At 46.1% G+C, this 27,945-nt stretch overlaps 1 protein-coding gene across 1 annotated transcript in view; it reads left to right on the top strand.

Annotated features, from left to right (window-relative positions):
• The first annotated feature begins 122 nt into the window (after positions 1 to 122).
• Positions 123 to 27,945, top strand: part of LYPD1 (LY6/PLAUR domain containing 1) — a 43,344-nt gene continuing 15,521 nt past the window's right edge. The window contains exons 1-2 of the mRNA XM_004773365.3: positions 123 to 1,800; positions 3,196 to 3,333. Coding sequence (XP_004773422.1) covers positions 1,749 to 1,800; positions 3,196 to 3,333 — 190 coding nt within the window. The 5' untranslated portion in view covers positions 123 to 1,748. The remainder of the gene's footprint in view (positions 1,801 to 3,195; positions 3,334 to 27,945) is intronic.

Below are 27,945 nucleotides of genomic sequence, written 5' to 3'. Positions count from 1 at the left end.
GTGCAACAACAATCAATTCTGGGAAGGAATAAATAAACTGGCCCCTTTACTCCAGAGATAGTAATTCAGGCAATTGTAAGATCAGAGTCTGCAGACAAGCGGGTAATGGTCAAAGCATTCAGTCTCCCCAAGGGGTTAACCAACTAGAAATGAAAGGAAGAGGGGGGCAACGGGAGAGAAGGAGCCTGAGGCAGATACGGAACGATCTCTGCAGAGGAATTACAAGAAAGTCATTTAAGCCCATTTCCAGACCTGCTCTGCTGGCAAGATGGGGAAATAAATAATCAGTGTCCTGGCCTGAGAGAGCTTCCTCCAGGGGGTGGCCCAAGCGTAGGAGGGTGAAGAGAGGCAAAGCTTATGAAGCTATATCCACAGAGGGATTCTCTCCAGGGAATGAGGGGACAGGGTTGGCGACGTGCGGGATCCAGGACGGGGGCGCAGAGGCTCCCGCACCACCGGCTGCAAGGCTTGGCTCCAAGGAAGGCGAACTTAGCACCCTGGCGTCCCGGGAGAACTGGAGGTGGGTCGCTTGACTGAGAGGGGGGGAATGGGGCGGGAGCTTAAAAGCGGGGTCCGGGAAAGCCTGAGGCTTAGTCCTGGGCTGTGAAGGCGCGGTACAGGGGAGGACACGGGAGTATGTATTAATAAGCCGTGACTTTAAGGCGAGCAGGATGAAGATGCCCGAGCTTTTGGAGAAAAGGGATAGAAGAGAGCAATTCCCTTCTTCACCCCGACTTGCTTTCCGGTGGGAACTCGCGACAGTTGTCCCCGGGGACCAACCTGTCCTAAGCTAGGCTACCCTTCGCGGTGTCACTACACCCTCCAGCTGTGCGCTCAGGCAGCGGAAGGAAGGCTGCCTCCGGCGGGCGAACGCACGGGTCGGGGCAGGGTCTTCACCACACCCCGCCCACCCTGCAGCAGCTGAAGCCAAGCCCGGACAGGAATGAGGGGCCTCTCCGAGGGAAAAATAAAAAGGGCGCAGCTGCATCGGCTATCCCAGGGAGCCTGAAGGTGTGCAACTTTGCCAGGCGCACGGGAGCACGTCCCCCTCCAGCCAGCCGCCCCCGGCACCCGGCTCCCACTGCCAGCGTTGCTGCAACCCCAACGGAGTGGACAGCCCCGGGGGGCGCAGGGCCCAGTCGAGCACGCAGTCTTTCGACCCCGCCTCGCAGGTCCCGCAGTCAGCGCCCGGCCAGTCCCCGCGGCACCTGCTGCGCCCTCCTCACGTTTTCCCAATCCCCAGCCTCCCAACCTTGAGCAACTACACTCTCCCTCTCCCCCTGGCGTCCCAGTCCTGGGGACGTGCGGAGGCGGGAGAGGAGGGCGATAGGAAGGGGGTGGGGACGTGAAAAGACGGTCCCAGCCTTCCTCGCCCGCCACCCCCACCGCAACTCGGCAGCCGTCACGTGGTGCCTGGAGTGGGAGGTGGGGAGAAGAAACGAGACTTTTTTGGGTGCTCCGGCTCGCCAGTAGTTCCTCCAGTCTCAACCGCCAACTCCGGAGACGCCGCGCTCTGCCCCGGAGCGCCAGCGGGAGGAGCGGCGACCCGCAGCCGGGAGCCCCGGCCCGGGCGATGCTGGCGCCGCCGGCGGCACCTGCGGCTCCTCTTGGCGGCGGCGGTGGCCTCGGAGGCAGGAGCGCGGGCCCCAGCAGCCTCGGCAGCCACAGCCGCTGCGGCCCCGACAGCCTCCGCCGCGGTCGCCGCCTCTGATGCGCCTGCCCTCTCCCGGCTACGCGGCGCCGGGAGGATGTGGGTCCTCGGCATCGCAGCAACTTTTTGCGGATTGTTCTTGTTTCAAGGTAAGAAAACGAAAAGGCCAGCAGCCCCGCCAGGCGCTCACACCCCATCTACCGGCCCGCCCCTTCGCCCCCCGGGCACCCACCTCCGGGCCCGAGCTGCGCAGGGGTTGCCCAGCAGGAGTTTGGCGGCGGCGGCGCCTGGCGCTGGTGCCGGTGTCCAGAGGCGCTAGATGGGAAAGTCTCCAGGTCCCGCGCTGCAGGAGGAGAGGCGGTAGAGGCGGATTTGCGGGAATCGAGCTGCAGATGCTCGGGCTGGATGGTCGGGAGAGGAAGCAGAGCTGGGAAGGAGGAAGGGTCTGAGCGGTGCCAGGGATTTGCCGAGGGAGAAGGGGCGATGAAGCCCTCTGACCCGGCCAAGTTACCAGGCGCCTCCCGCAACCCGCGGGAGTGGCGCCGCCGACAGGTGAGCTGCGCGCTGGGCAGCCTGTGGCCGGGGCGCTCCGGAGCTGGGTTGCTGCGCTTAGAGCGCAACCGACGTGGAGATGGGAAGAAGCGCGGGGTCCGGCGCTTGTCTGTCGGAGCAGGGGGAGACTGGAGCTCCTAGATCGGAGCAGAGCAGACAGGGGCGATGAGGGGTGCGAAAACGTCTCACTCCTCCCAGTTAAGCCAAGCTCCCGAACGAGAGCCGCAGAGCTGGGACTCCGACCGGGGACCCTAGCCAAACGGTTGCCCTGAGAGCCAGAAAGACATGGTGGTTGTGTCGCGGGTCGGGGTGCGCGCGCGCGCGCACACACACACACACACACGACAGACACAGACACACACGCCCCTTGTACACGCTGTGGTCCCCCCCCCCCCAGCTGCTGCGGGGACTGTCCCGAAGAAAGGCCGGGAACTCGCGGCGCCGCCCCACTTGGCGTCCAGCACTGCCTCCGGGGTTCCTGGGTGGTCGCGTAGCCACACCGAGGGAGCCTCGGAGCCACAGCACAGGAACGCTGACGACAAAAATTAAACCTGAAAAGGCGTCTGCGAATACAGTCGCAAATGTTGCCAAAATAGTAATTAAGTAATTTGTAACCAATTAACAATTACGCAAATCCTTTGCTGTAGATTGGAGCTGAAGCATGTCTCTGGAGCTACTTCACTCTCGGCTTGTGTACCCGTCCTTTCAGCTTCTGGGGGTAGGGGAGCCCAGGTGTGGGGTAGGACGGGCTCTTTGTTTCGGGAACATTGGTCCAGGGGTCGCAGCCAGAATTCAGCTGTATCCTGCGGGACCCTCGGTATCCGCGCCGCCCCCTGCCGGCGTCAGCCACAGCCGCCTTACGTGGAGACCAAGCGCCCCAGGGATCGGGCTGGCTGGGGCAGAGGAGGATCGCGGTTTCCGGTATAGTCTAGGGGGCGGGGTGGGGGGGTGGGGGGGTGCTGGTTGTGAACCCACTGCGTCTGTCCCCACAGGCTTTGCGCTGCAAATCCAGTGTTATCAGTGTGAAGAATTCCAGCTGAACAACGACTGCTCCTCCCCCGAGTTCATCGTGAATTGCACGGTGAATGTTCAAGACATGTGTCAGAAAGAAGTGATGGAGCAAAGCGCGGGTAAGAAGCCGGTAGCCTCCACCCCTCGCCAGCCTCGGCCAGGCGAAAGGAGTTGGGGGATGGGGGGCCACTGCATTACAGGAAAAGGGACTGACTTTGATTTAATGCACATACACTGGTTATCACAAATTTACTTTTACAGAGCCGGCAACATGAAGAGTTCCAAGTTACTTTAATCTCATTAGAGTTAATTACCAGGGTTTCTCCCCAAGGGACTCAGGAGGGGAAGTGCATTTAAATTAGTGTCTCTCCTCTTTTTATTTACTCCCCTCACCTCCCTCTGCTAAAAGCTGATCAGGAGGTGGAAAATATATGGATAACCATCTCTGCTTGGGCAACTAGACAGTAGCCTGTGAGCAATGTCAGCCTGAAATATGAAGCTAGTTGAAGTTCCCAGAGGTCAGAGCTTGAAAAATGTGTTTTGTCATAGAGCCACACCATATTTCTTAGAAGAACACTACAGGATCTTTATTTAATTTTAGAGCTACTGCATCAAATTCCAGGCACAAATTGCTAAGATTGTTCAAAGGAATATAGTTTCCAGCCCCACAAGTTTAGCTGCTTGCTGGCTGACGAGTGGTGCTGGGCTTCGTGGTGCAGAGAAGAGGGTCTTGGGAGAGCGGACCTCACTTAACTCCTGCTGGCCAGGGTCTTCCTGACCTCGACTTCCCCCAGCCCCTTCTAGTAGTGTTACAAGAAATCAGAGTGCATCTGAAACTTGGGGGAAATGGGCGGAACTGGAACTTCGTTCCAAGGTCAAACCCATCAACAGAGACCTTGCCATTTTCAAGATAATAAAAATAGGGGAAATAGCGTCATGTGCTGACTAATGCAAATTGAACCAAAGGGCTGCTCGCCTTTACCTTGCTGAACTACGGAGCCCACAGAGCATTTGGTTGAAGGAATTAAATCTGTGGTTTTCTTAATCCACTAGCAAAAGAATGTCAGGGCTCCAGCTTTCAAGGCAGCACCTTGGAAAAGTAGTTGCTTCTCCGAGAAGGGCCTGGAAATGCCCTGTTGCCAAGTACAGGGATGCTGGAGGAGCAGAGAGCGAGTTCGTCACTGTGCCATGATGCGCTGTGCGTTCGTGGTTTTAAAAGCTGTTCTTTATAGGTCATTAGGTGTGGTTTCTTTCCACCAAAATTGCCCTTTCGGGAAGTCTGAAACCCACCTGCTCTCAGGAATAACTTGACCCAAGAAGAGCAGCACGCATTGATTGTTTTGTCGTTTGTCCTGCGATTCGGGCTATGACAAAAGCAAAACAAAATTTAGTGATGATTCTGTAGCTAGGGTTGATAGCTGGTGATTTTTTGCTTGGGTTTCATGCCTGAGCATTTAACCTGAGCAAAATGTGCCCTCCTACTAGAGGAACTGCGGGGCTTTCAGCCAGAATTACTCTCAACACTTTCATGGTTTGTTTTGGTTTGGTTTTTGTTTTTTGTTTTTTGTTTTTTTTTTTTTTCAAGGATTTCTTTCTTAAGATTTCTTAAAGGCAGTAGTTGAGAGCCAGGAAAAAATAGGGCTAAGCCCTGGACACATTAGGAAATTCCTTGGGCTCCTCTAGGCCACTGCTTATCCGGATATCATGTTTATCAGCTGGGATATTGTTGATACAAAGAAAAAGATAGGAACCAAACTACAGCCAAATGAGGCGTCCTTTTCTCTGAGAGCTATTTCTTCCTCTCTAGAAGTACATGTGCGATAATACCACACACTCCATTTTCAAAGTGCCATTTTTCCTCTTGCTTTATTCTCTCCTCCAGATAGCTTTGCGTAAAGAAAAAAAAAAAAGGCAGAGCAGATACTGTAATGCCGACCTTATCTATGGGAACCCTTAGCACCCTATCTTTATGTGCTAGAAGTCTAAAGTTGCTCTTCAATGATCAAGGTGGGCACCTTCTCTCCAAACTAAGCTCCTCCAGCCATGTGTCAGAGTCCAGAGGGTGGACCAAGAGTGAAATACTGAAGCAACACCAATAGTGAAGTCTGAAAAATGGAAAGAGTTGAGGAACTCCAAGGAAAATCCTGTTAGAAGGGGAGGGATGCACATTCTAAGACTGAATTCAGTAGAAGTCAGTCAAATGCTAGTTCCTCCGTCAAAAGAGCAATGTGGAGGGAGGGGGGAGTGATACTTCCAAGGCTCTCCCATTTTCATCTCCATGCAGTGGTGAGACTAGTCAATGTAAGTGACACTTAACCTTGCTGCGGCGCTGGCGGGGATGCAGAGCCAAACTAGGATCCGACTGTGTGGGGACCACAGGTGGTGCAGTCATCGCATTCCTGCGCAGCAGGTCCTTTCCTGGGTGCTCTGTGGAGAGCAGGTCAGGAAATCCGGTCGCCCTCTTTTCAGCCCCTGGTCCCCCAGGCCCCAACCCACCAGCATTTAATTCTGCAGGTTCATTTTGCCACTCTGGGGAAAGAAAGTCACGCCTGTTACATGCGACTCTTAAACACCAAAGTCAGAATTATGCTCATTGGATTCTGAGAACCGAGAATGGTTCTGAGAACCCTAGTGCATTAGAGCTGAAAGGGCCCCGTGACTCAGAGTTAAGGGTGCAGATCAGAATCGTCCTGGAAGTTTTGTTGAGATCCACTTGCCTCCCCTCACCCTTGAAGAAGCAAGCCAGTTCCCTAAGACTGTCAAATACCCAGGCGTGGGTCCCTTTAAAGTTCCTCAAGTGACTCTAGGATGCCCTAAGTCTGGACCGACTTTTTTGGGTTCTAGAGGATGGAAACCAGGGCCCCAAAATTTACACACCTGGTCCACCAGCTAACTATTATCAAAAGGCACCTGCTTTCCTGAGCCAGCACCTTATATAGGAAAACCTGCCACCAAAGTTGGCCTGAGAAGAGAATTCAGGCAAAGTGCTAAAGGTTTAGATGGTGTTCATGTCCACATGTTCCTACAGGCTTAGTGAATGGGTTAACTGGACAGGCAATGCATATTAAATGAATATGAGAACGAACCAGTAGGATTTTTAAAGCCTCGCACTATATGGACTGGCATTTTTCATAGGTCTAGGAAAAGCACGGTTTCAACAGATGAAGAGATTTTAATGAACCAACCAAGTTTGACATTAAGCAGTGATGAAAGGCATTCTCTTTCCCAAAAAAAATACCAGCGATGCAATACATTCGGGCCTTTAGTTAGTCCTTTCTGGATTAAGTGTGCAAACTCAGCTCTTATGAATTTTGAGGCAGGTACATTTGATTTTCAGTCGGGAAGTACATTTAAAATTAACCTTTACCTATCCCCCAGGGTGGCATTCCTATTAGGTGCAGAGATTATTTCCCACTGCTCTTTTTCCCTCTGGTCATTTCTAGAGTAATAAGGCACCGGGGCTGTGGAAAAGGAAAGCCTTCTTTCATTGTCCTTACTAATTGATATTTAAATGTTTGCATAAGGAATGACTTGTTCTCCCAAGTTCTGCTCTTAATGAGTTAGCGTCTGCTTACCAGCATCCGTGATAATGACATTCCTTTTACTCTTGCTTATCACCGCACTCCGAAAAAATATTTCAAATATTGATTCTCATTTCAGAATAGAAGCTCCCCCCGTATGAATTTTTAAACCAGGATATAAAGAATGTGAATTTGCATTTGTTTGACAGTGCAATCTTGTAATTAGAGTTTTTCCTCTTGACTAGATACAGTGAAAGGGGCATAATTTAATTTTTATAGACTAGCCAATTTCTGCCCTTAGTAAAATATAGCTCTGTCAGTGAGCAAAATGTTACAGGTTCTCCTAAACCTTATTTAAAAGTTAAATGCAGTATACTGAGAGAAAGTTCATGGTCTGAATCAGTAACCTAATCGATCTCTTCACCCATCCTTTGCAACATGCATTAATCTATTTGTCTGTTTTGCGATACAAGAGTTACTGATTTATATGCCATGTTGCATCTACATTATGGCTGTATAAGTAATGGCTGTGTTCCTTTTGGATTAGTTAGTTGCCCATGAAGTTGGGCAAGGATGGTTCCATGCCTCGGATGGGTTACTTTTATGCTTTCTTTCCTCATGAGCTAAATAAAGGCTAACAAGTGAGGATCCGATGCCCCCAGAACAGTCAGTCATCTGCTGTGAGGCTGTATGGCTAGCTTCCCATTTCCACCATCTTTTCTTGTGTCTCTGCACTGCTTAATTTCCCCATAATTTAAAATAATAGGCTCGAGTTTGTCCTTGGGGTAGACTTGGCAGGAAGAAGGGTTCATGCTGCTAATCAATAATATTATATCACAGTTCCTTTATACGTGGAATCATTTACTTAAAGTACACATACGCATCACACACAATGGCATATCCACATATGTGATTTCTTTCTTTACATTTTCCCTATATAGATTTGCATCCACACCTGTATAATTTGTATCAGAAAAATAGAAGTACTAAGTCTTCCTCCTTTGCAGACATTCAGATAATAAATTACCTAATCTATCTTATAATGTAGGCACAAAGACCTTTTCTAACCTTTTTTTCCCCCAGAACAATCTTACTAAGAGCATCAGTAGTGTGTGATGATCTCCCAACGTCGCCTGTCGACCCCATATCTTTTCTTCTCCTACCTCTTCTCTCCTGTCATCTAGGACCTGGGTCCCACCTGCAGCCCTTTCTTTTTCACCCTCCAATCCATTTGGAATCAATCACGTGCTATGGACTGTCCACTAAGAATGAAGTGAAGAAACAAGTCCAGAGCCAACCCTAACTTAATCTTGTGAAGGAAATTCCAACAGGTTGTAAATCTTTAACATAAAAAAAAAGATTCAGATGCCAAGAAAGTTCTCCTCAAATGTTAACACGGCCCTGCTCTAAAGGTTTCTGTGTCAAACTCGATCAAGCCATGAATTACACAGGAGAAGCTTCTGTGCAGTGCATGTCAATACACTGCCTCCTTTCCAGCAGGCCACTAAAAGAACACCTCTCTCTTCAGGGTGAGACATTTTGCCAGTCAGTTTGTTCAGTTAGTCCTCAAGAAGCATCCATCTTTTTCAGGTGGCAGGCAGAGCTGGCTGCTGAGGAAGTATTCAGAGAGTAACTATCAAGTGTAACATTAGTCCCTTGGACTGTGCAGTAAGTGAAGCATTTGTTTACGTTAACTCTCCAGCTGAACAAGCGGCCAAGGGGGACCTCCCGTCTCCATAGATAAAATGCTTGAAGATGGATCCAACTCCCCGTAACACTAATTCCTCCTGCTACAATTTCATGAAAGCTTCCATCATTGATGGTTTTCCTAATAAGTTTAAACACAGAGGCTTCAAAGCTGGGGGGGTTTTCCCAAGTGAAAGGTGGAGCGGAGCATGAAAATAAAACACACCATTTCCTTTGAACTTTGGAAAGGAAATCTGCTTCCCTTGTATATCCCCGAAACAAAAAAGATCTGGCTCCGCAGCCTGCCTCCTCCCCTTCTCCGTCGTTCACCACCCTTGCTTTCTTCTTTCCTTCCTGCCCGCCTCCTGCTCCTTTTCTCTATCTCCTTGTCCTCTGTCCCTCCCTCTCATCCTCCCCCCCCCCCAACTTCTTTTTTTTCTTTCAAGCTTTTAGAATGATTGAATGACTCAGGTTCTAATGCCCAATTCTGGCCAAGGTTTATCAGCACACCATGCAGGAGGAGTCAAGCCCCCACCTCCTGTTTTTAGTACTGGAGAGGGAAGGACACTCCACTGGAAGAGAGAACATCCCTGTTCCCAGGTCCCCATGCTTGGTAACTTTAAAGACGTTACTTAGTGTCCCATTCCCACGGGCTAAGCTTCCTCCCCTGCAAAATGTAGAAACAAGCTACCTGTTTTCTTGTGAGACGCAAGACGGGGGAAATGCTGTCCATATAACCACCTTTAAGAGTCAATCCTAAAAGGAGAAACCTGCCAGAATGCCCATCAGAACTTGCCTCATCTATAATCTGTATCTGCCTCTGAAGACCAGCCGAGGTATGTTAGTCCAGGTTACTCTGCACACAACTTCCTCTGTCCTCAGGTTGAGAGAGTTCCTGAATGTAACCTTGAATTCCTTATAGTAGGATTCTCATAATTAGCCTAAAATGTTCACAGTGAGATACCATCCTAATTTGATAGTTGGTAAATCTGAGTTGTGGAGAGGTTGAGCAATTTGCTTAAGACCACAGAGCCAATGAGACTGAAATTCAAGTCCTTTCTCTTCCCTAGAATTCTTCCCATCATTATAATGGCCTTTTTTTTTTGCATTCTGTAATAAAAATTTTGAGATATAATCTAGGTTCCATAAAATTCACCCTTTTAAAATATACAGTGGTTTTTAGGATATTCAGAGTCATAAGTATTGTCTAATTCCAGATATTTAGTTCCAGAACATTTTCATCACCCCCAAAAGAAACCCCATGCTTGTGGCAACCACGAATCTGGCCACCGCTAATCTACTTTCTATCTCTACGGATTTGCCTATTCTGGACATTTCATATAAATGGAACCATGCAGTATATGGGCTTTTGTGACCGGCTTCTTTTGCTTAGGGCAGTATTTTTTGTTTTAATTCATCCTTTTCACATCTCATTTTGAGATGTTTTCCCTCCTGCTTATACAGGAACAGAAGGGAAAACTCGGGTCTGGGAAATGCCTGAATTACAGAGGGGATGTGAATGGGGGTGGGGTGAGATGTGCTTGTGAACTTGAAACTCCATGGACTGATTGGCCGATTTGCTGAGCTGAATAAAAACCTATACCAAGAGCAAGTCAGTCCATCGAGCGGTCGGGCGAAGGAATGCCTGTTCATTAAGCATCGATGTGCCAAGCACTGGGCTTTCCATCCACTGCCATCTACTAAAGACTTAATCTGCATCTGCACGAAGGGATCTTGAATCGGTTGATGTTAACCACAAGAGTCCTCAGGCACCTGGATGGGCTATTTCTGCTGCCCAAAGCTCTTACTGGGATCTCCCCTGCCCGTCCCAACACCTGGCATCACTGACTGGCCAGGAGTCTCAGGAATCCTGCGCCTTAGAGGCTAGAAGAGGTCTTAATTTATAATTTTACAGATGAGAAGAAAGTTTTCTTTCCTGAGGCCTTAAATGTCTTGAGCGGTCCATTTCTCTTTCTTCCCTTGAGAAGGCTTGAGGATAGAGCCGTTGGAGACTTATTCTGGGGACGCATTTTGATGAAGGAGATGGGATTCTGGTAGGATTAGGTCATCCACAACCAATACTCAGGGAACAGGGGTAAGTCTGGCCTTTTTCCCGACTACCAAATCACTCGTTAACAGCCTTCCTGGAGGCAGAAATACGTACTCCTTTAAAAGTGGGAAATTTCTTTTTTCTGTTATTCCCTCAAAAACTAAGCCGCATTCTTCCCTACCCACAGTTTCCATTGTAGTAGAAGTGAGGGCATTTTAGGGGAGAGGAGACTTGCGCATTCTAGGAAAGGCTTTGTCTATAATTTAGGAGCTTAAACCAAATCTGTGATGAATGGGCCTGCAAGTAAGCCAAAAAATGACTGCAGGTGCCATGAATTCTTGGGTCGCGGCCACATCGTGATTCAGGAGCTGTTTTCACAGGCCAGAGCCCCAGGGCATGTTCTCTTATTAATACTTTGCTCCCAATATTCCGATCACCTCCAATGGCACAAAGCAAAGCAGGAGATGAACTGAATTGAGTGCTTCAGATAAGGTGAAATCATCGAGAGCTTCTAATAAATTGCTTTTTTAAAGGAATGCATTTAAATAGAACAAAGCAGCGCTGGTTCACCACGCTGATCTCCAGCTTTATGACTTTGCAAACCATGAGCGGGATCCAGATGCAAAAGTGATGAAGTGTTGTATTATTTTAAGGAAGTTGTGATACTTGGTCCAGTGCATTTCATTTCTCACCGGACACGGACAATAGCTTTTTATGTTTTTCTATTTCTTGGACTTGTTGGCGGGAGTGGAGGCACGACCGGAGACAGTGCCAGAGGCGGGCGGCGCCAGGCGAGCGGCTCTGGGCCCGGCTGTGGTCCGTGCGTGCTGCGCTGGGCATCAATATGAATGTGCAAGCAGTTTCCAGTGCCCTCTGCTGAGAATCCTTCAGAAAGCATGTACAGGAGCAGGTGTATTAAGTGATGCCGGGCCGTGGGTTTTATGCACTGTTTTATTGCTTATGCAAAAATCTAGCAAACCACTTGGGTCTCCAGGAACTTCAGAGAATCTGTTCAGAAATAACAAGAGGCTGGGCAGGTTGACTACTTTTCCACCCAGTGAAGACATCCAGAGTGGGAGTGCAAAGAAACGGGGCTTCAAAGCCGAGTCAGGTTCTTGGGAGAATTTCCAGGCCTTCCGAGGGAAAGGCAGCGGGTGGGTGGAGCTGCACCTGGAGAGTGAAGAGTTAGCTAACTTTCTCTGAAAGGTCAACCTGTTTTCCACTCAGCCTGTCACTTGCTGTTGGAAGGGAGGGAAGAATAAAGCAAGGCAGAAGCAGATGTTTTATGTAAGTGGATTAAGATCTAGAGAGACTGAACCAAGCTGTGTAAAAACTGGCTCTGTGGAGATAGGCTGGCTAGGGCTTTCAGGCTTCCCTGTGGAGAAGCATTGGAGACTTGACCTTCCTGGGGTAGGTGGAGACAGGAGATGACACAAGGATGTTCTGGCAATTTTGTCTTCGTTCAGGGTTCTCCAGCCAGCAGTGTGCCTGGTGCCAGAAACCTTCTTGGTTTTAGAGTTATCTTTTCCTAATCCAACTGAACTATAGCTTTATGCAGTAGAGCTCATTCGTGGTTTCCTTTTCTGGATACGGGCTCCAGAAGAGATGCTGTGCTCATCCCCCTCGCTTACTTCCCCCCCCCCCCCTCCTCTTCCTCCTCCTCCTGTCTCCGCTCCCCCAACACACACACACACACACACACACGTACTTAGACTCACTCACGGGTTTGCAGATACCCAATACATATTTGCTGAATAAATATACTTGAAGAAATCAAGTTTCAAGCAAAACCAGATAGGTTGATTGGCATTTAAACATTTTTAGACCAGAAATGAGGGAGCTTAAATCTCCAGCGTAAGAAGAAAAGTAGACCAAGTTAGGCTTAATATATGGTTCGCTTTTCAGATAAGCTAGAGAAAGCTGACTGGTGCCTGTTTGTCACCGTTGTCATTTAAGGGACAACTCTGAAGTATAATACATCCCAGTTTTTCTAGTTTTTTTTTTTTTAAAGATTTTATTTATTTATTTGACAGAAATCACAAGTAGATGGGAGAGGCAGGCAGAGAGAGAGAGAGAGAGAGAGAGAGAAGCAGGCTCCCTGCTGAGTAGAGAGCCCGATGCGGGACTCGATCCCAAGACCCTGAGATCATGACCCGAGCCGAAGGCAGCGGCTTAACCCACTGAGCCACCCAGGCGCCCCCCAGTTTTTCTAGTTTGTCAGCTTGCTTTCAAGGCCCACTTAGCTGTGCCCTGCATAGGAGTGTTTTCTGGAAACACACACACACACCTCCCTCCAGCTAGCTTGGTAGTCAAGCCAGCAGGGGACAAGTCAGCCCTTGGCCAATCCCATCAGCTGGAGGTTTATGTTATTTGGAACTCTGGTGCACCACAGAGATCTGTCTCGGTTGTGAACTTCCTAAGGGAGAAAGTACTCTCCTCCCCCACATTTAGTCACATGCTTTTACTCCCCTAGCAGACCTCTGTCCCCCACCCATGGGCCTCTCCCACATAGGTGATGCCAGCTTGAAATGTAAGTGGGTATGCTCCCCCAGAGAGAAGCCATCCAGACTTTGAGCCAGGGGACATACTTCTAAACCAGTTAGTTTGGAAAAACACTGTGCCAGAGAGGGAAGCGGGGACATGGAAAAAGGACCATGTTTTTGCTTTCTTGCTGTCTGTCTCAGGCAGTGTTTCACTGAGCTCTGAGAGCCACTTAATTGTTTGTACTGTTGCCCCATTTATTGAACATCATTAATACCAGTGTGAAACCTGAGTGTCATTCTCCAAGAAGCTCTGGCTGGAACAGCTTCCAGGCCTCGAAAAGCACTGTGTTCCCCCCACCCTCCATCCCTTGTTAGTCTACGGTGCACAGCTCCAGAAGGGAATAAACCAGCCATTTCTGCTGGTAGATTTGCATGTCCTCTTGCTTGCTCTCCAGACTTCACCTTCTGGATCCCTTAACAATGCATTTGGTGGCAAGTGACAGGGACTGAAGCCATATAGACATTTGTTGTTTACCTAAGAAGGCAGCCCAGTCGAGGTGGTCCGAGCTCAGCAATGCCATCAAAAGCCAGCTTCTCTCTATCTGCCTTCTCACTTTTTAAGCATGCTGGCTTTCTGTTCTAAGACTTCTTGCCCCTTGGTCACAAGGTGGCTGCTGTGTCCAAGTTAAAAGGAAAATAGAACATCAGGAGATTTGATCTCCAGCATTTCCTTTTAATAAGAAAAAGATAACTCTCCCAAAGGTCTCCAAGAGAATTCTTCTTGCTCTCCATGGTCAGAACCTGGTCTTGTGGCCACTCCTTGCTGTAAGGAGCACAGTGTCTACCAAATCACCTTTTGAGAAATCCATGTACAACCTCAGAAAGTTCAAGCACAGTGCTTCTGGGAGCCCCTGGAGACAGAACAGGGATAATCCCCTGTCCTCAGCGTCACCTTCTCTTCAGTGAGCACTGAAATGCGTTATCAAAGGACCTTCATCCTAACTCACTGTACGTCTTAGAAAGGAAAAGGAGCAGATACACGAGGGAGTGAGGTCTTGAAGTTGAATTCAAGATGTCTGTGACATTTCAGAATGTGGGTTCACTGAAGGCTGAGATGTGAATACAACTCCATTTTAGTGTGAGGATATTTTCCACAGAACAGAATGCCTTGTTCTAGCAATACGTACAAGGGCGGTTTGGGTTAAAGACTTGGACGATCTGGGCTCATCCCATCTGGAGCCATTATGCCACCAGCGACTCTGTTTTTCCTTCCTGGGGTGAATTTTTGTGCGAGAAACTGGCGATTCAAGTTGGAGCCCCTCTATGTTAATCTTACCCTTTCAGACAATAATCGGAAGGACTTTAAGGTTAAAAATGCAGGAGCACGATTTCATAAATTATTGAAGGGCACTGTTAATACTGAGATAATAAGTCATGAATATCTAGTCCCTCAATCCCCCATGGCAAACGGGGGAACAAAGATACCAGCTGAGGAAAAGCAAGTGACTGTGCAGAAACCTTCCTGGCTCAGAAAGTTATAAATGAGCAGGCAAATCCAAATCTAACATGGAACTCAAGTAAAACTAACAATCGGCCCCATACATTACGGGGTGCTTGCCTGCTTGCTATAATTAAGTTGGCATCCGTGCTTAACAGCCTTGAAAATTAAACTCAACAAAAAAATTTTTTGAAAAGGATAATCAAAGGCTTCTGAATAATGAAGTTAACACATCCCTGTTCTAAGGTAAAAGAACGTTCTTGCGGCATCTTGTTTCATGTCTGTTTTGTGGTGGTGCTCGTGGTTTCAAGAGACACGTTGATTTTTTACCTTTGGGGTCCCCGCAGCTCCTTCCACAAACTGTCAGTATCCGTCCTGCCAGCACGGTGACATCCGTCTGCTTGTGCAGTGTAGAACTTGGCACTTGCCTTGTTTTTGTTTTTTGGGTTTTTTTGTTTTGTTTTGTTTTTTTGGCCCTTTGAAATGGGTTGTTTAGCATGCTTGTTTGGTTTCTGTAGCCATCTGTAGCTCAAATGGAAGGGCTTCTTTGGCTTTTAAAATATTCACATCCATGGCACAAGGGAAAGTACTTAAGAGCCAGACCACAAAGTGGTCCAGAAAAGAACTACCTTCTGGGTTTCCTCCTTTCTTTATGCCTGAGAAACGGTGCCCATCATGGCAGTAACGAGGCACAAATATAGATAAGCCTCTTCTTCCTGAGACGCTCCCGTTAGAATGCAGACACTTGTCAAAATTCCTTACATGGTGTTCTTTAAGAGAAAAAAATATATACTTGGAAACAGATCGAAGATCTTTTTTTCTCCCAGTTTCTTTCAAAGCTCAGTGAAAATGCATATAGTTCATTCCAATTACCCGTTTCCAAGCATTTTTCTTTGAGGAGTTGTTCCTAGTTCTGCATAGAATATTTATTGTGATGTAATCACAATTCTGTTATGCAGTAACTGTTGGTTATTTTTCGAGTAGAGGAAGATTAGTCTCACTCCCAGACGGGCACTCCTACAAGTAGCAGTTTGTCGTAGAGGTTGACTTTAAAACTAAATTGTATCATTTATTCTTCTACTACCCACTTAAGCCCCCATGTTGCATCACCACTTCCTCATATCAGGGAGATGAGTGCTGTGAAGTGTGTAAACCTGGTGATTCACAGACCTGTACCCCTGGGGATAAAAATATATGTTTATAAAAAATAAAAAAATTAAAACTAAATTTTACAACGTGGAGTGAAAGCAATGGACTATTAAAAGCTCTATTTAGAAACTCCCATCTTTGTACCAGCGAAGAGAGCAGATGCAAAGGAAAAGATAAATGCATGATGGTCCGTAAAGACGAGGGAGCTTTATGCCTCCAGTGAATTGCTGTTGGGGCAGAGGGTAAATGAGAAAAGTAGGAAAATTGCTTGTTTTAAAAATAGACTTAGAGCCAGTAGGTCAACAGAAGTAGAGCCCCGTACTCTTTGGGACGACTCACATTCACCTGTGTATCAGTGTGTGTGTGTTTGGAGGTGGACTGGAGTATTGTCCTCTAGATCCTCATTTTGTCCCAGTCCAGCTCAACTCATCCAACAAAAGCTATGTTAAATGGTTATTGTTTATGATGGTCAAAGTCCATACACTATGTGGAATAGAGATACATTGGAAAATGCCTCTAACTCAGGAGAGAATCATGGCTGTAGAGTTCAGTTCTAGGACACCACGCAGACTGGGGCCCACGGAACCTGGTGGAGTCTAGAGTGCGCCCACTGGTTAGCAGCCTTTCTTCTTACCCAGGTTCTGAGCAAATTGAGAACTAAAACAAGGAACAGGGCAAAAATACACCATAGGAACTGAGAAAGATGAGATGAAGGGGATGTCTTTGGGGTGAGTGTCAAATGGGCTTCCAAATGAGCTGGTCTGCCCAGTCTATAAGGGCCACAGAGGGGAAGATTCTTGTCCTGAGGAGCACGGCAGAACACCTATTTGCTTCGACCCACTCACTCCCAAGAAGGAAAGAAAGCAGATGGACAGGGTATGTCTGCTTTATTCTTCCCACGTTTACCCATCGAGTATGTCAGTCTCTTTAAGATGAGGAAATACAGGTCGAGAGAGGCCAGGAGTTAACTCTGACTTCTCTTTGTATGGAAGGAAACAGATCGGCAAAAACATTTCCCTAGTACGCTTCCTTCAAGCCACTCCTGCCCAAAAAAAGGAAAAAAAAAAGTCATTTCTGGATTCTCCAAGGTCTTTGAGGCAAGAGTGAGGTTGTTTGGCGCTGCATCTGTCACATACATGTTGGTCATCAGCATGGGCTATAGCCAGGTGTGTTTCACTGAAACATGTGTTTGGATAGTACATAAAAAAAAAAAGATACAGACTTGTCCCTCAGTCATACTAACGTCTTTTATTAAAACTTCTTATTTTGAAATAGAGACTTATAGAAAAGCTGCAAAATGGTGCAGACTTTCTGTATACCCTTCCCATGGCTTTCGCTCATGTTAGTAACTTGCATAACCGTAATACAGTGACCAAAACTAAGACATGAACATTCGTGTAATACTGTAAACAATAGTTTGTATGTGGATTTCACCATTTTTTTTTTTAATTTTCTGTTCCAGGGTCCTGTCTGGAATCACACATTGCCTTTTATTATCATACCTCATTAGCCCCTACTCATCCTCACAGTTCCTCACACTTTCTCTCTCTTTTGGGATACTGACACTTTTAAAGAGGGCTGGTCAGCTTTTTGCACACTCTCCCTCAGTTTGGGCTGGTCACATGTGTTCTCATGGTCAGGTGGTCATTACAAGAATATTCAGAAGTGATTTGCTATCACTTTTCAGTGAATTATATCAAGAGATGCATGATGTCAGCATGTCTTACTACTAGTGATGTTAACGTTGATCCCTTAATTAAGATGGTGCCCACTGGGCTTCTCCACAGTACATTGACTTTTTTTTTCCTTTGTAATTAATAGATTACTTGAAGATAATTCTCTGAAATAATACCAATATCCTGCTTCTCCTCAAACCATGTTCGATAATTCCAGCACCTATCAGTGTATCTCTCCCACACCAATCATCACTGTGGTGTTCTGATCTTAAGTTCTTTTTCTCTCATTCCTTTTGCATTTATTACTTGGAATCCTTCTGGTAATTACCTTCTGGTAAGGTAGAGCTGTCCCTTTGCCCCCAAATATTTATTTCTTTGTTGTATATACTTTGTTGTATATAGGTGACCTGATGGATATTTATTTCATTCTATGTGTTCTAATCTGGTACCGTTTATTTTGTCATGCAGATTGTTCTACCTGTCTCCTGGGAGGTTGACCTCTGTGTCCTTTGAACATGCCCCATCCTTTTTTGAACACTTCCGCTATTTGGCACCACAAGTTAAGGCACTCCAACTCATCTTGGGTTTTCCCCTCCCTCAGCCCTGTTTATCACTCCTGTGTAGTAGTTGCATTTTTTAAATTAAAAACAAACACCTCAAGTCAAGGACATTGATGTCTCTTAGGCACACATCATGGATCGGCACAGGCCTAGATGCTGTGTAGACATCGTCCTCTTGAACTTCACGTTTAGTCCATTGGATGGGTATACCTTTCTCCCTCTTCAAAAGTATAAACAGGCTTCGAAACGCAGTGTGTGACCATCAGTGGTAATTGTAGTCTGGGTCTGTTGGACTCCAGGGTCAATGCTTTTTCCACTGTGTAGAGAATTATTCAGAAGCAAAAGGGAAGATGAATATTACTGACTTCAGCTTTCTCCACGTGGTCTGCAAATGAGAAGCTTGAGACTTCATCAAGTTTTAATCATCTTCATCAACTTAATGGAAGAAACCAGTGGTAGCCCTTTATCTTGCACTAAGGCTAGTATTTCTTTTTCTTGTTTTTTTAAAGATGTTATTTATTTATTAGAACAAAAGAGAGAGCGCACAAGCGGGTGAAGATGCAGAGGGAAGGAGGAGAAGCAGACGCACCTCTAAACAGAGAGCCCCACACGGGGCTCGATCCCAGGACCCTGGGATCATGACCTGAGCCAAAAGCAGATATTTAACCAACGAAGCCACCCAGGCACCCCCAAGGCTAGTATTTCTTTATATCTAATGCTGTGAGTAATTGTTCTCTGGTAATTTTCATTGGTAAAATGACTCACAATTCGAGTTCATTATTGAAACTTCCTTTCCTTGCTTAATGATGAAATACAGTTTCCCATTGGGGAAAAAGAATAAAAAATAAAATAAATATAATTTCCCATTGGGTTTACCAGCAACTGTGATTTCCCGTTCATTTTTTAGCCCAAGTGATCCTTTTGGACAGGTCAAGAAATTACACATCAAAAAACAAAATGGCAACAGCAATAAAAACTGTGACCAGGAGTCCCTCATACTACTGAATGCCTTCTGGATAAGTAGCGTTGCCACTTTAACTGCCAAATGATCTCTTCAGCAATATAAATTCACTGGAAAATGGTGTGTTCTGAAAGAAACAAAATCATTAATTTTTTTTTCTTTCCAAGTATGATGTTTTTAAGAAGACTTAGAAAATCATTAAATTCCTGAAAGTACATCTAGGAAAGCATAATTAAGCTCAGAGGGGAAACAAGTTACCGCATCAATATTTATACTACGCCTTATGAGGCGCTATTGCTTCTTCCGAGAAGAAAATGAGGGGGAACAACGGAGCCCAAGTGATATACCATGGCTAAATTAAGGGGATCACAGAACCCAAGACCGGCTACAATGGACTAGGCTTCTCACACAGCTGAAGCAGTTTCTGGCTCTATCACAGACACTGCAGAAAACACCCAGGAACTGGCGACAGAGCAAGTTAGAGGGAGCTGGCTTCTAGAGACAGTTGCACAGGCATACAGTGTCCAGGCGGTGTTTGCTCTGCTTTATCTGCTTTTAAATATAACATATCTGTAAGGCACTTAAATGCCAATTTCTTTTCTTAAGATTTCTTTTTTTTAAGATTTTATTTATTTGTTTGACAGAGATCACAAGTAAGCAGAGAGGCAGGCAGAGAGAGAGAGGAGGAAGTAGGCTCCCTGCTGAGCAGAGAGCCCGATGCAGGGCTTGATCCCAGGACTCCGAGATCATGACCTGAGCCAAAGGCAGAGGCTTAACCCACTGAGCCACCCAGGTGCCCCCTAAATGCCATTTCTAATCAATGTGGCTCCTGCCATCTTGGAGACAGCATTCTTGTCATAGCTCTAACTGTGCCCTCTCTCCCTCTTTCTTGCCTTCAGGCTGTGCCTGTCTTCTGTTAGAAGGTAGCTCCTAATCACCACTTCCACCGCAGGCTTTATATATGCTCTGAGGAACAGACTTTCTACAGAGACCGTTTGGTGAAACAACATTTTTAAAATATGGGCGTGAGAGTCTACAAGTAGTCTAATACTAGCAAAGGCCTTTGGTAGAGGAGCCTTGGCACACCCAGGCCGAGAGAGAACCTTTCTGGCATGCTTCAGAAAGCCAGTGTTCGAAACTGTGGGTAGCATCTCGGTTATAACTGGAGAGGAAAGGCTGGATGGGAAGGGTAGGTTTCATGACGTGAAGGTGATGGGATTTTGATAGGATAGAACAGAGGTGAGCAGACTGTGACCACTGGGCCAGATCTGTCCTAGTACCCATGTTATGAACTGAACTGTGCCCAACCCCGCCAAATTTATATACTGAAACCCTGACCCTCAAAGTGATTATAGTTGGAGGTGGGGCCTTTGAGAACAATTGGGGTTAGACTAGGACTAAGAGTAAGACTTCCAATGGATTGGCCTCCTCATGGGAAAAGGAGAGGTACCAGAGTCCTCTCTACACATGCGGGAAGGTCCCCTAGTAGGACACAGCTGTCTATAAGCCAAGAAGGTGATCTTCCCAGAAGCTTAATTTGCCATACCTTCATCGTAGCCTTCCAGCCTCCAAAGCTGTGAGGAGATCTCTGTTGTGTGGGCCATGCAATCAGGAGTGTTGCATTGTGACAGCCTAAATGGACTAACCTGGCCTATTTCTGTAAAGGAAATTTTGTGGGTAGGAACACAACCACACCCATATGTCATGTATTGTCTCTGACAGCCTCTGGAATCAGATACCAAAATCGAGTAGCTGTGATGGAGGCTCAAAGATCAAACTGTGTACTATCTAGCCTGTCACAGGAGATGTAAGCCAACTCCTACGTAGAAATTTACCATATACCCTGTAGGTTTTGAACAGAAAAACCCACTCCAGTGGACTAGGATAAGGCAAAGCGAGGAAGCCCCTCTAGAGTGCAGTGCTCAAATGAGGACTGGCCTGATCCCCTCCAGGAGTCTTGTTCTCCTAGGATGGTCGTGCATGTCTGAGCTAAGTGGTTGACATTGAACTTTCCCACCATCAGTAGTTGAAGTTCTTGGAGGGCAGGCATACGGGGAAGACCTGTCTTCTAACGAGGCTGATAGGACAGATCAGTCATGACAGGGAGATAGAAACGGATGAAAAGTGGTCAAGGAGAAGTGTGGAAAGTGGTGAAGAAGTTGGCTCTGCTCTCCCTCATCCGTGGCTGTGGATTATCCGGGGTGTCACAGCCTTTGCTGTGCAGGGTAGAGTGGGAACCAGGTTAGAAAGCTGAATGGAGTCTTTGCAGGTAGTGCAAGCCCTCACCCTAAATAAACTGTGCATTTAGAGCCTAAATGTGCCCTCTCCAAGCCCAAAGTGGTGGTTTGGAAGTTGAGACCACCTGTGTCAAAATCCTCTACACACTGACCTGTGAGAACCACTGTTTGAGCAGTTTCCACCTCCTGGAGGTAGAGGATTTTGACTATTCCCCTCGGGGGAGTGCGTGCATGTTAACAACAGGCCCTTTAGTGAAGAGTGCAGGAAAGACCCTTGATGGAGAGGTGGGGCCAAAGGGGTAGTAGCCACACCAGTGATTCGGTGCATGGAAATGGCCTTGTACCTATGGGGCACCCGCCAGGTCAGCCTAGAGACTTCTGGGTCAGAATGCCAGCCTGAGAGCCATGTTGTAATATCCAGGGTTGTTGTGTTCCACAGCCCAGACCACTTCTGGGCTGTGGTCAAGCCAGGTTGTTCCAGGTGCCTTCTATTCTCTCTGCTCAAGCTGTGGCGATCCAGCTGCGTTCGGGGCAGGAGAAGGAGCTGGACTCACGCAAAGAGAAAACACTATCTTTCTTCTTCCCCTCGTGTAATCAATAATTCAACCCTGTAAAGCAAGCCCGATGCCTGATGGAGTGCTTGCTGCAGAGAAGACGACAGGGGCCATCCAGCATCCACACCAACTTCTAACACTTTCTTTCTTTCTCTCTCCCTCCTGCCCCAGCTCCTGGTCTGCCTTTGGTTTTTCTGCATCTAAATGCAAACTGAGCATGTTGGCTAAAATGTGACCCCTATACAGTCCAAGAGGAATGGAGACAGACTGGGAAAAGCTGTGGAGGGAAGGGAGGGAAGGAGCCGGTCATTTTAAATGTCGGAGCAGATCAGTAGTGACTGAAGTCACCGTCCCCTCTGAGTGCTGTACCAGGGCGTGCGTAAATTCGTTAAGTGGCCACTTCTGTGAATTAAGGGTATGAGTTAGAAAATGCCCCATGGACAGATAGCAACAGCAAACTTAGAGAGCACCTACATTGTGCCGGGCCCTCTTTCCAAGTGCCCTAACTTGGAAAGATTGTTTCTAGTGTCTGTTGAACAGGGAGGACCCGTGATGACACTGAAATGTTTTCATGCTATTTGGACACATTTCAGTCCCACTCTACATTTAATTCCAGTGTGCAGGGCATAGATGATTGCATTCCTTTTTCCGTGTTTTCACGTTCTGTGTCTTCAGCATGACTCTCGCAAGCACAGTTCCCTTCAAAGTCTAATTTCACTGGTCCCAGGGAGTAGGTACAGTTCTACACTGGCCTGAATTCCCCTGGAAGTAACCTCAGTATTTTTATCTTACCTGCCCTTCATTCCTCTGCATGCCTATCACTCACATCCTAAATCAGGTGGATTAATATGAATGACTTCCTCTGGGAAAAAAATTTGTGATATTTTTAAAGCCGACATAGCCACCCATCTAAATCCAAGAGTCCCCCAAGAGGCCACTCCTCCCCTACTCTAAAGACTTAAAGAGGATTAAAGTGTTAAATGCTGGGCATCGTGATTAATTTGGTGATAGTGGGTGGCGTGTTCCGCAAGAACACCCATGGTCCACGGCGGAGAGCCGTGAGAAACGACTGGGCATCAGCAGCACAGGTCTCCTGCAGGGTATGGAATGGCTGGGAGCTGGCCCAAGCTGGGGTTAGCCCAGCCTTGTGTGATGGACAGCACTTCCTCACCCTGCTGAGCCTGCCAGCCCTGGGTCTGAATCCCCATCCCAGCCCTGCCTGTTTGAATCAAGGCCTGCAGGTTCCTGTAACCTCTGTTTCCCAGGCCCCAGCAGCCTAGGAATAAACTTTTGGTGGCTGCTAGTCAGAAGAACACCCGCTACCATGGGACCTCCAGGCCCCCTTTAAGTGATCCTTTCTTCTGTGTTCTTCCTTCCCACTCTTCATTTTCTTATTCATTCATTCAGTATTTTTTGAGCCTTTCTGTGCCAGACATTGCTCTAATTGCTGGAGCTATGGTCTATTAATAAAGATATAACGGTAAAAATATGTCAGGTGTTGGGAGTGATTAAAAGAAAAGTCGTGTAGGGAAGGGGCATCCCTCAGCTATTTGGGGAAGTTTCCAGAAGGTGTCTCCCTGCTGCTCTTAGACACGGGCTTCTCTGGCACGGGGTGGCTGCAGAGGGCTTTAGGGCAGCCACAAAGGTAGAGGGAAAGCGCACCCTGCCCTCTGTGCTGCCAAAGCCACACAGGGCCGTGACCCCATTGGCTGCACCTGCCTGAATTTCCAGGGAAGCCCCAAGGCCGGGAAGGCTGTCTGGAGGCTGCGGTGGGGTGGACCTTCACCTGCCCCCCCCACCCCCCTGCCAGGTGCCACGTGCTGCTGTGTGCTTCAAGTCTCAGGTCAGCCAAGCGGCTTATGCAGTTTATACTTTCCATGTCTATTAATTTGTCCTGACAGATGCAATCCACAAAACTATTCCCACTGTACGATATTCAAATATTGCAAATAAATCACTCATGCTTCCTGACTGGGGCCCATTCCTAAAGGGACAACCACTGCTCAGTGGTGGCCTTCTGGACCTCTCTCTCCTGCTCTTAAACATAAATTCACACACTCAGTTTTGTATGCACACACCTACAGACACAGTGCAAGAGCACATATTGTATTGCTTTGTGGCTTTTGTCTTAAACAAAGGGTCTATGTATAAAATTTGGAAATTCATTTTCATACTTAGAACCACATCAGCATATGGAGTGAGTCAATCAGTATATTGAGCCAGCTGAATACAGAGCTCTGCACGTGTCTGTTTCTTTCTTTCTTTTTTAAAAGATTTTATTTATTTGTCAGCACAAGCAGGGGGAGCAGCAGGCAGATGGAAGCAGGCCCCCCGCTGAGCAGGTTGCCCATGGGACTGGACCCCAGAACCCTGGAACCATGACCTGAGCCAAAGGCAGATGCTTAACCAACTGAGCCACCCAGGGATCCCGTGAATGTGCCTTTTAACTGCTGTTTAACTTCCCATAGTATAAGTACACCCTTCTCCTATTAAGGGTGAGAGAGTGTGTTTTGTTTAGAAGGGTAGACGCAGGGGCCTGGATGACTCAGTTGGTTAAGCGACTACCTTCAGCTCAGATCACGATTCTGGAGTCCTGGGATCAAGTCCCACATCGGGCTCCCTGCTCAGCTGGTAGCCTGCTTCTCCCTTTCCTCCCTGCTCCTGCCCTCTCTCACTATCTCTGTTTCTCTCTCTCCAATAAATAAATAAATCTTAAAAAAAAAAAAAAAGTAGACGCTGAGAAGTGGAACTGGGAACTGTTGGATTTGTACATTTCAAATTAGTATAGATCCTTCCACTTGGTCCTTCTGCCAATTTCTACTCCTCCAGCAGCCACGAGAGGGCAGGTTCCAGTTTGCTTGCCACCTCTCCTCTCGTGAGCCCAGATCCAAGCTCCTGGGGACTGGGTTCAAGGGAAAATGAAAAGAAGGATAGACATGAGTAACCCTGTCCAGTGACCCCAAGATTGGGGTTCCCCGCCAAGTCTTCAGGATGTTTTTCTTGAGGGTGTGTTTATTCTCAGGAGCCCTCTGGTGGACGCAGCCAGGAAGGGACGTGTGCCAGACTCTGAAAGAGAAGGCATCTACTAAAATGACTCTTTGGGGACATCGGTTACTTTAGGTTTAAAAATATATATATATGCTTCGTTTGCAATGTTCTGATTTCAAATGATAAAAACCAGCTTTACGGGGCATTTTTTCATCCCTGTCCTATGGCCACCCAGTACCCCTCCCCAGAGACAGCAGTATTAGTATAGGTGCTGCCAAAGCAAACACCAGAGACAATCAGTGTCGTCTCTTTCTTGTGTTCTTCCAGAAAAATTTCATGAGTATGTATGCAAAATATATATATGTATGTGTAATTTTTGTCATTTGTGTCCCCTGGTAAGCCATGTCACACAGTGCGTAAGAGCAGAGATCTAAAGGCAGGCTTCCTGAGTTCTAATCCCAGCTCTACCTTCTAATGCCCTGCATGGCCCCTAAGCCAATTATTTAACCTTTCCTGTCTCAGTTTCCCCATCTGCAAAGTGAGGATTATTGCTAGAGTTATAACAAAGATTAAATGACGTATTATCTGTAGAGCCCTTAAAACTCTATCTGGAACATCATAAGAACCATGGACTCATTTGTTAGTTTAAAAAAAAAAAAAAAGAATGAAAGAAAAGAAAAAAAGGAACTGTCTGCCTATGCTGTGTTTCCTTTCTTGATATTTGCATATATTTTGAAATGATCATCACAATGCCTAGTTAACATCCATCATCATACTGTTACAATGATTTCCTTGTGATGAAGAATTTTAAAATCTACTCCCTTAGCAACTTTCAAATATGCAATATAGTATTATTATAGTCCCCATGCTGTACATTACAGCCCCAGGACTTAATTAGTTTATAAGTGGAAGTTTGCAGCTTTTGACTCCCTTCACTCAGTCTACCCACACCCCACCTCTGGCAACCACCAATCTGTTCTCTGTATCTGTGAGCTTGGCTTGTTGCTGTTTTAAAATTCCACATATAAATAAGATCATATGTTATCTGTCTTTTTCTGACTTATTTCATTTAGCATCATCACCTCAAGGTCCATCTATGTTGTTACAAATGGCAAGATTTCATTCTTTTTATGGGGGAATAGCATTCTAGTGTATGTGCCACACCTTCCTTAGTCACGCATCAGTAGACACTTGGGTTCTTCTCATGTCTTGTCTGTTGTAAGTAGTACTGCAGTAAACAAGGAGATGCATATATCTTTTCAAATTAATGCTTTCATTATCTTTGGTTAAATACCCAGATGTAGAATTGCTGGATTATATGGTAGTTCTATTTTTAATTTTTTGAGGACCCTCCATGCTGTTTTCCATGGTGGCGGCACCGGTTTGCACTCCCACCCACAGTGCACAAGGGTTCCCTTTTCTCCACATCCTCACCAACAACTGTTATCTCTTGTCTTTTTAGTAGTAACTGTCCTAACAGGTATGAGGGGGTACCTCATTGTGGTTTTGCTTTGCATTTCCCTGATGATCAGTGATATTGAACATCTTTCCATGTACCTGTTGGCCATCTGTGTATCTTTGGGAGACTATTGAGGTCATCTGCCCTTTTTTAATAGAATTGGTTTTGTTTTTTGTTTTTTTGTTTTGCCTTCAAGTTATATGAGTTCTTTATATATTTTGGATATTAATCCCTTATCATATACATGATTTGTCAGTATTTTCTCCCATTCTTTAGGTTTCCTTGTCATGTTGCTGATGGTTTCCCTTGCTATACAGAAGTTTCTAGTTTGATGTGATCCCACCTGTCTGTTTTCGCATTAATTCTGTTTGCTTTGGGAGTCAGAGCTAAAAAAAATCCTTACCAAGAGTGATGTCAAGGAGCTTACTGACTGTGTTTTCTTCTAGGAATTTTGTTGTTTGAGTGTAACATTTAGGTCTTTCGATACATTTGAGTTAGTATTTCTGGATGATATAAAATAGTATTCCAGTTTTACTCTTTTGCCTGTGGCTGTCCAGTTCTCTCAACACCATTTACTGAAGAGACTATCCTTTCCATGGTCATTTTTGGTTCCTTTGTCAGAAATTAATTGACCATATAGATACATCGGTTTATTTCTGGGCTGTCTACTCTGTTCTGTTGATCTGTGTGTCTGGGATTTTTAAAGATTTTATGTATTTGGCAGAGACAGAGATCAAAAGTAGACAGAGAGACAGGCAGAGAGAGGGGGGGAAGCAGGCTCCCTGCTGAGCAGAAAGCCCGATTCAGGGTTCCATCCCTGGACCCCAGGATCATAACCTGAGCCAAAGGCAGAGGCTTAACCCACTGAGCCACCCAGGTGCCCCGTGTGTCTGTTTTTATGCCAATATCATACAGTTTTGATTCCTACATTCCTTTGTAATATAATTTGAATTTGGAAGTCTTTTGCTTCTAGCTTTGTTCTTTCTCCAGATTCTTTTGGCCTTTTCAGACTCTTCTGTGACTCCATACAGATTTTAGGGTTGTTTGTTCTATTGCTGTGATCAATGCCACAAGAATTTTGATAGGGATTACATTGAATCCGTACATTGCTTTAAATTGTATGGACATCGACTATATTTTTCTAATCTATGAGCATGAAATATCTATCCATTAGTTCAATTTCTTTCAGTATCTTAAAGTTTTCAGAGCACAGATCTTCTACCTTTTTGTTAAACTTATTCCTAGCTATCTGCATTTGTAAATGGGATTGATTTCTTAATTTCTCTTTCTGCTAGTTTCTTATTAGTATACAGAAATGCAACCGATTTTTGTATAATGATTTTGTATCCTGCAGCTTTTCTGAACTCATTTATTAGTCCCAATAGATTTTTGGTACAGTCTTTGGGTTTGCTGTATATAATATCATGTCATCAGGAAATAGAGATGGGTTTTTTCCCAATTTAGTTGCCTTTTATTTCTTTTTCTTGCCTGATTACTCTGGTTAGAGTTTTCAAAACTGTGTTGCATTTGATCTTAGCTGACAAGCCAAGAAGCAATTCAATGCTTAAATAAAATTTATATAAAAATTTAAATAAAATGGTGAGAGTGGGCATCTTTTTCTTTTCCTGATTCTAGAGGAAAACCTTTTAGCTCTTCACCATTGAGTATGGTGTGAGCTGTGAGCTTGTTGTATATAGCTTTTGTTATGTTGGGGTATGTTCCCTCTATACCCACTTTATTGAGAGATTCTATCATAAATGGATATTGAATCTTGCAAAAGATTTTTCTGTATCTATTAAGATGATCGTATGATTTTTATCCTTCATTTCATTCCTGTGGTGTATCACATTGATTGATTTGTGGATGTTGATCTATCCTTGCATCCCTGGATGCTCTTCTACTTGATCCT

Source organism: Mustela putorius, unplaced genomic scaffold, assembly GCF_011764305.1.
Source record: "Mustela putorius furo isolate JIRA1106 unplaced genomic scaffold, ASM1176430v1.1 tig00003867_pilon_pilon_pilon, whole genome shotgun sequence".
Taxonomy (NCBI): Eukaryota; Metazoa; Chordata; class Mammalia; order Carnivora; family Mustelidae; genus Mustela; species Mustela putorius.
This window is presented reverse-complemented; position numbering and strand designations above follow the sequence as displayed.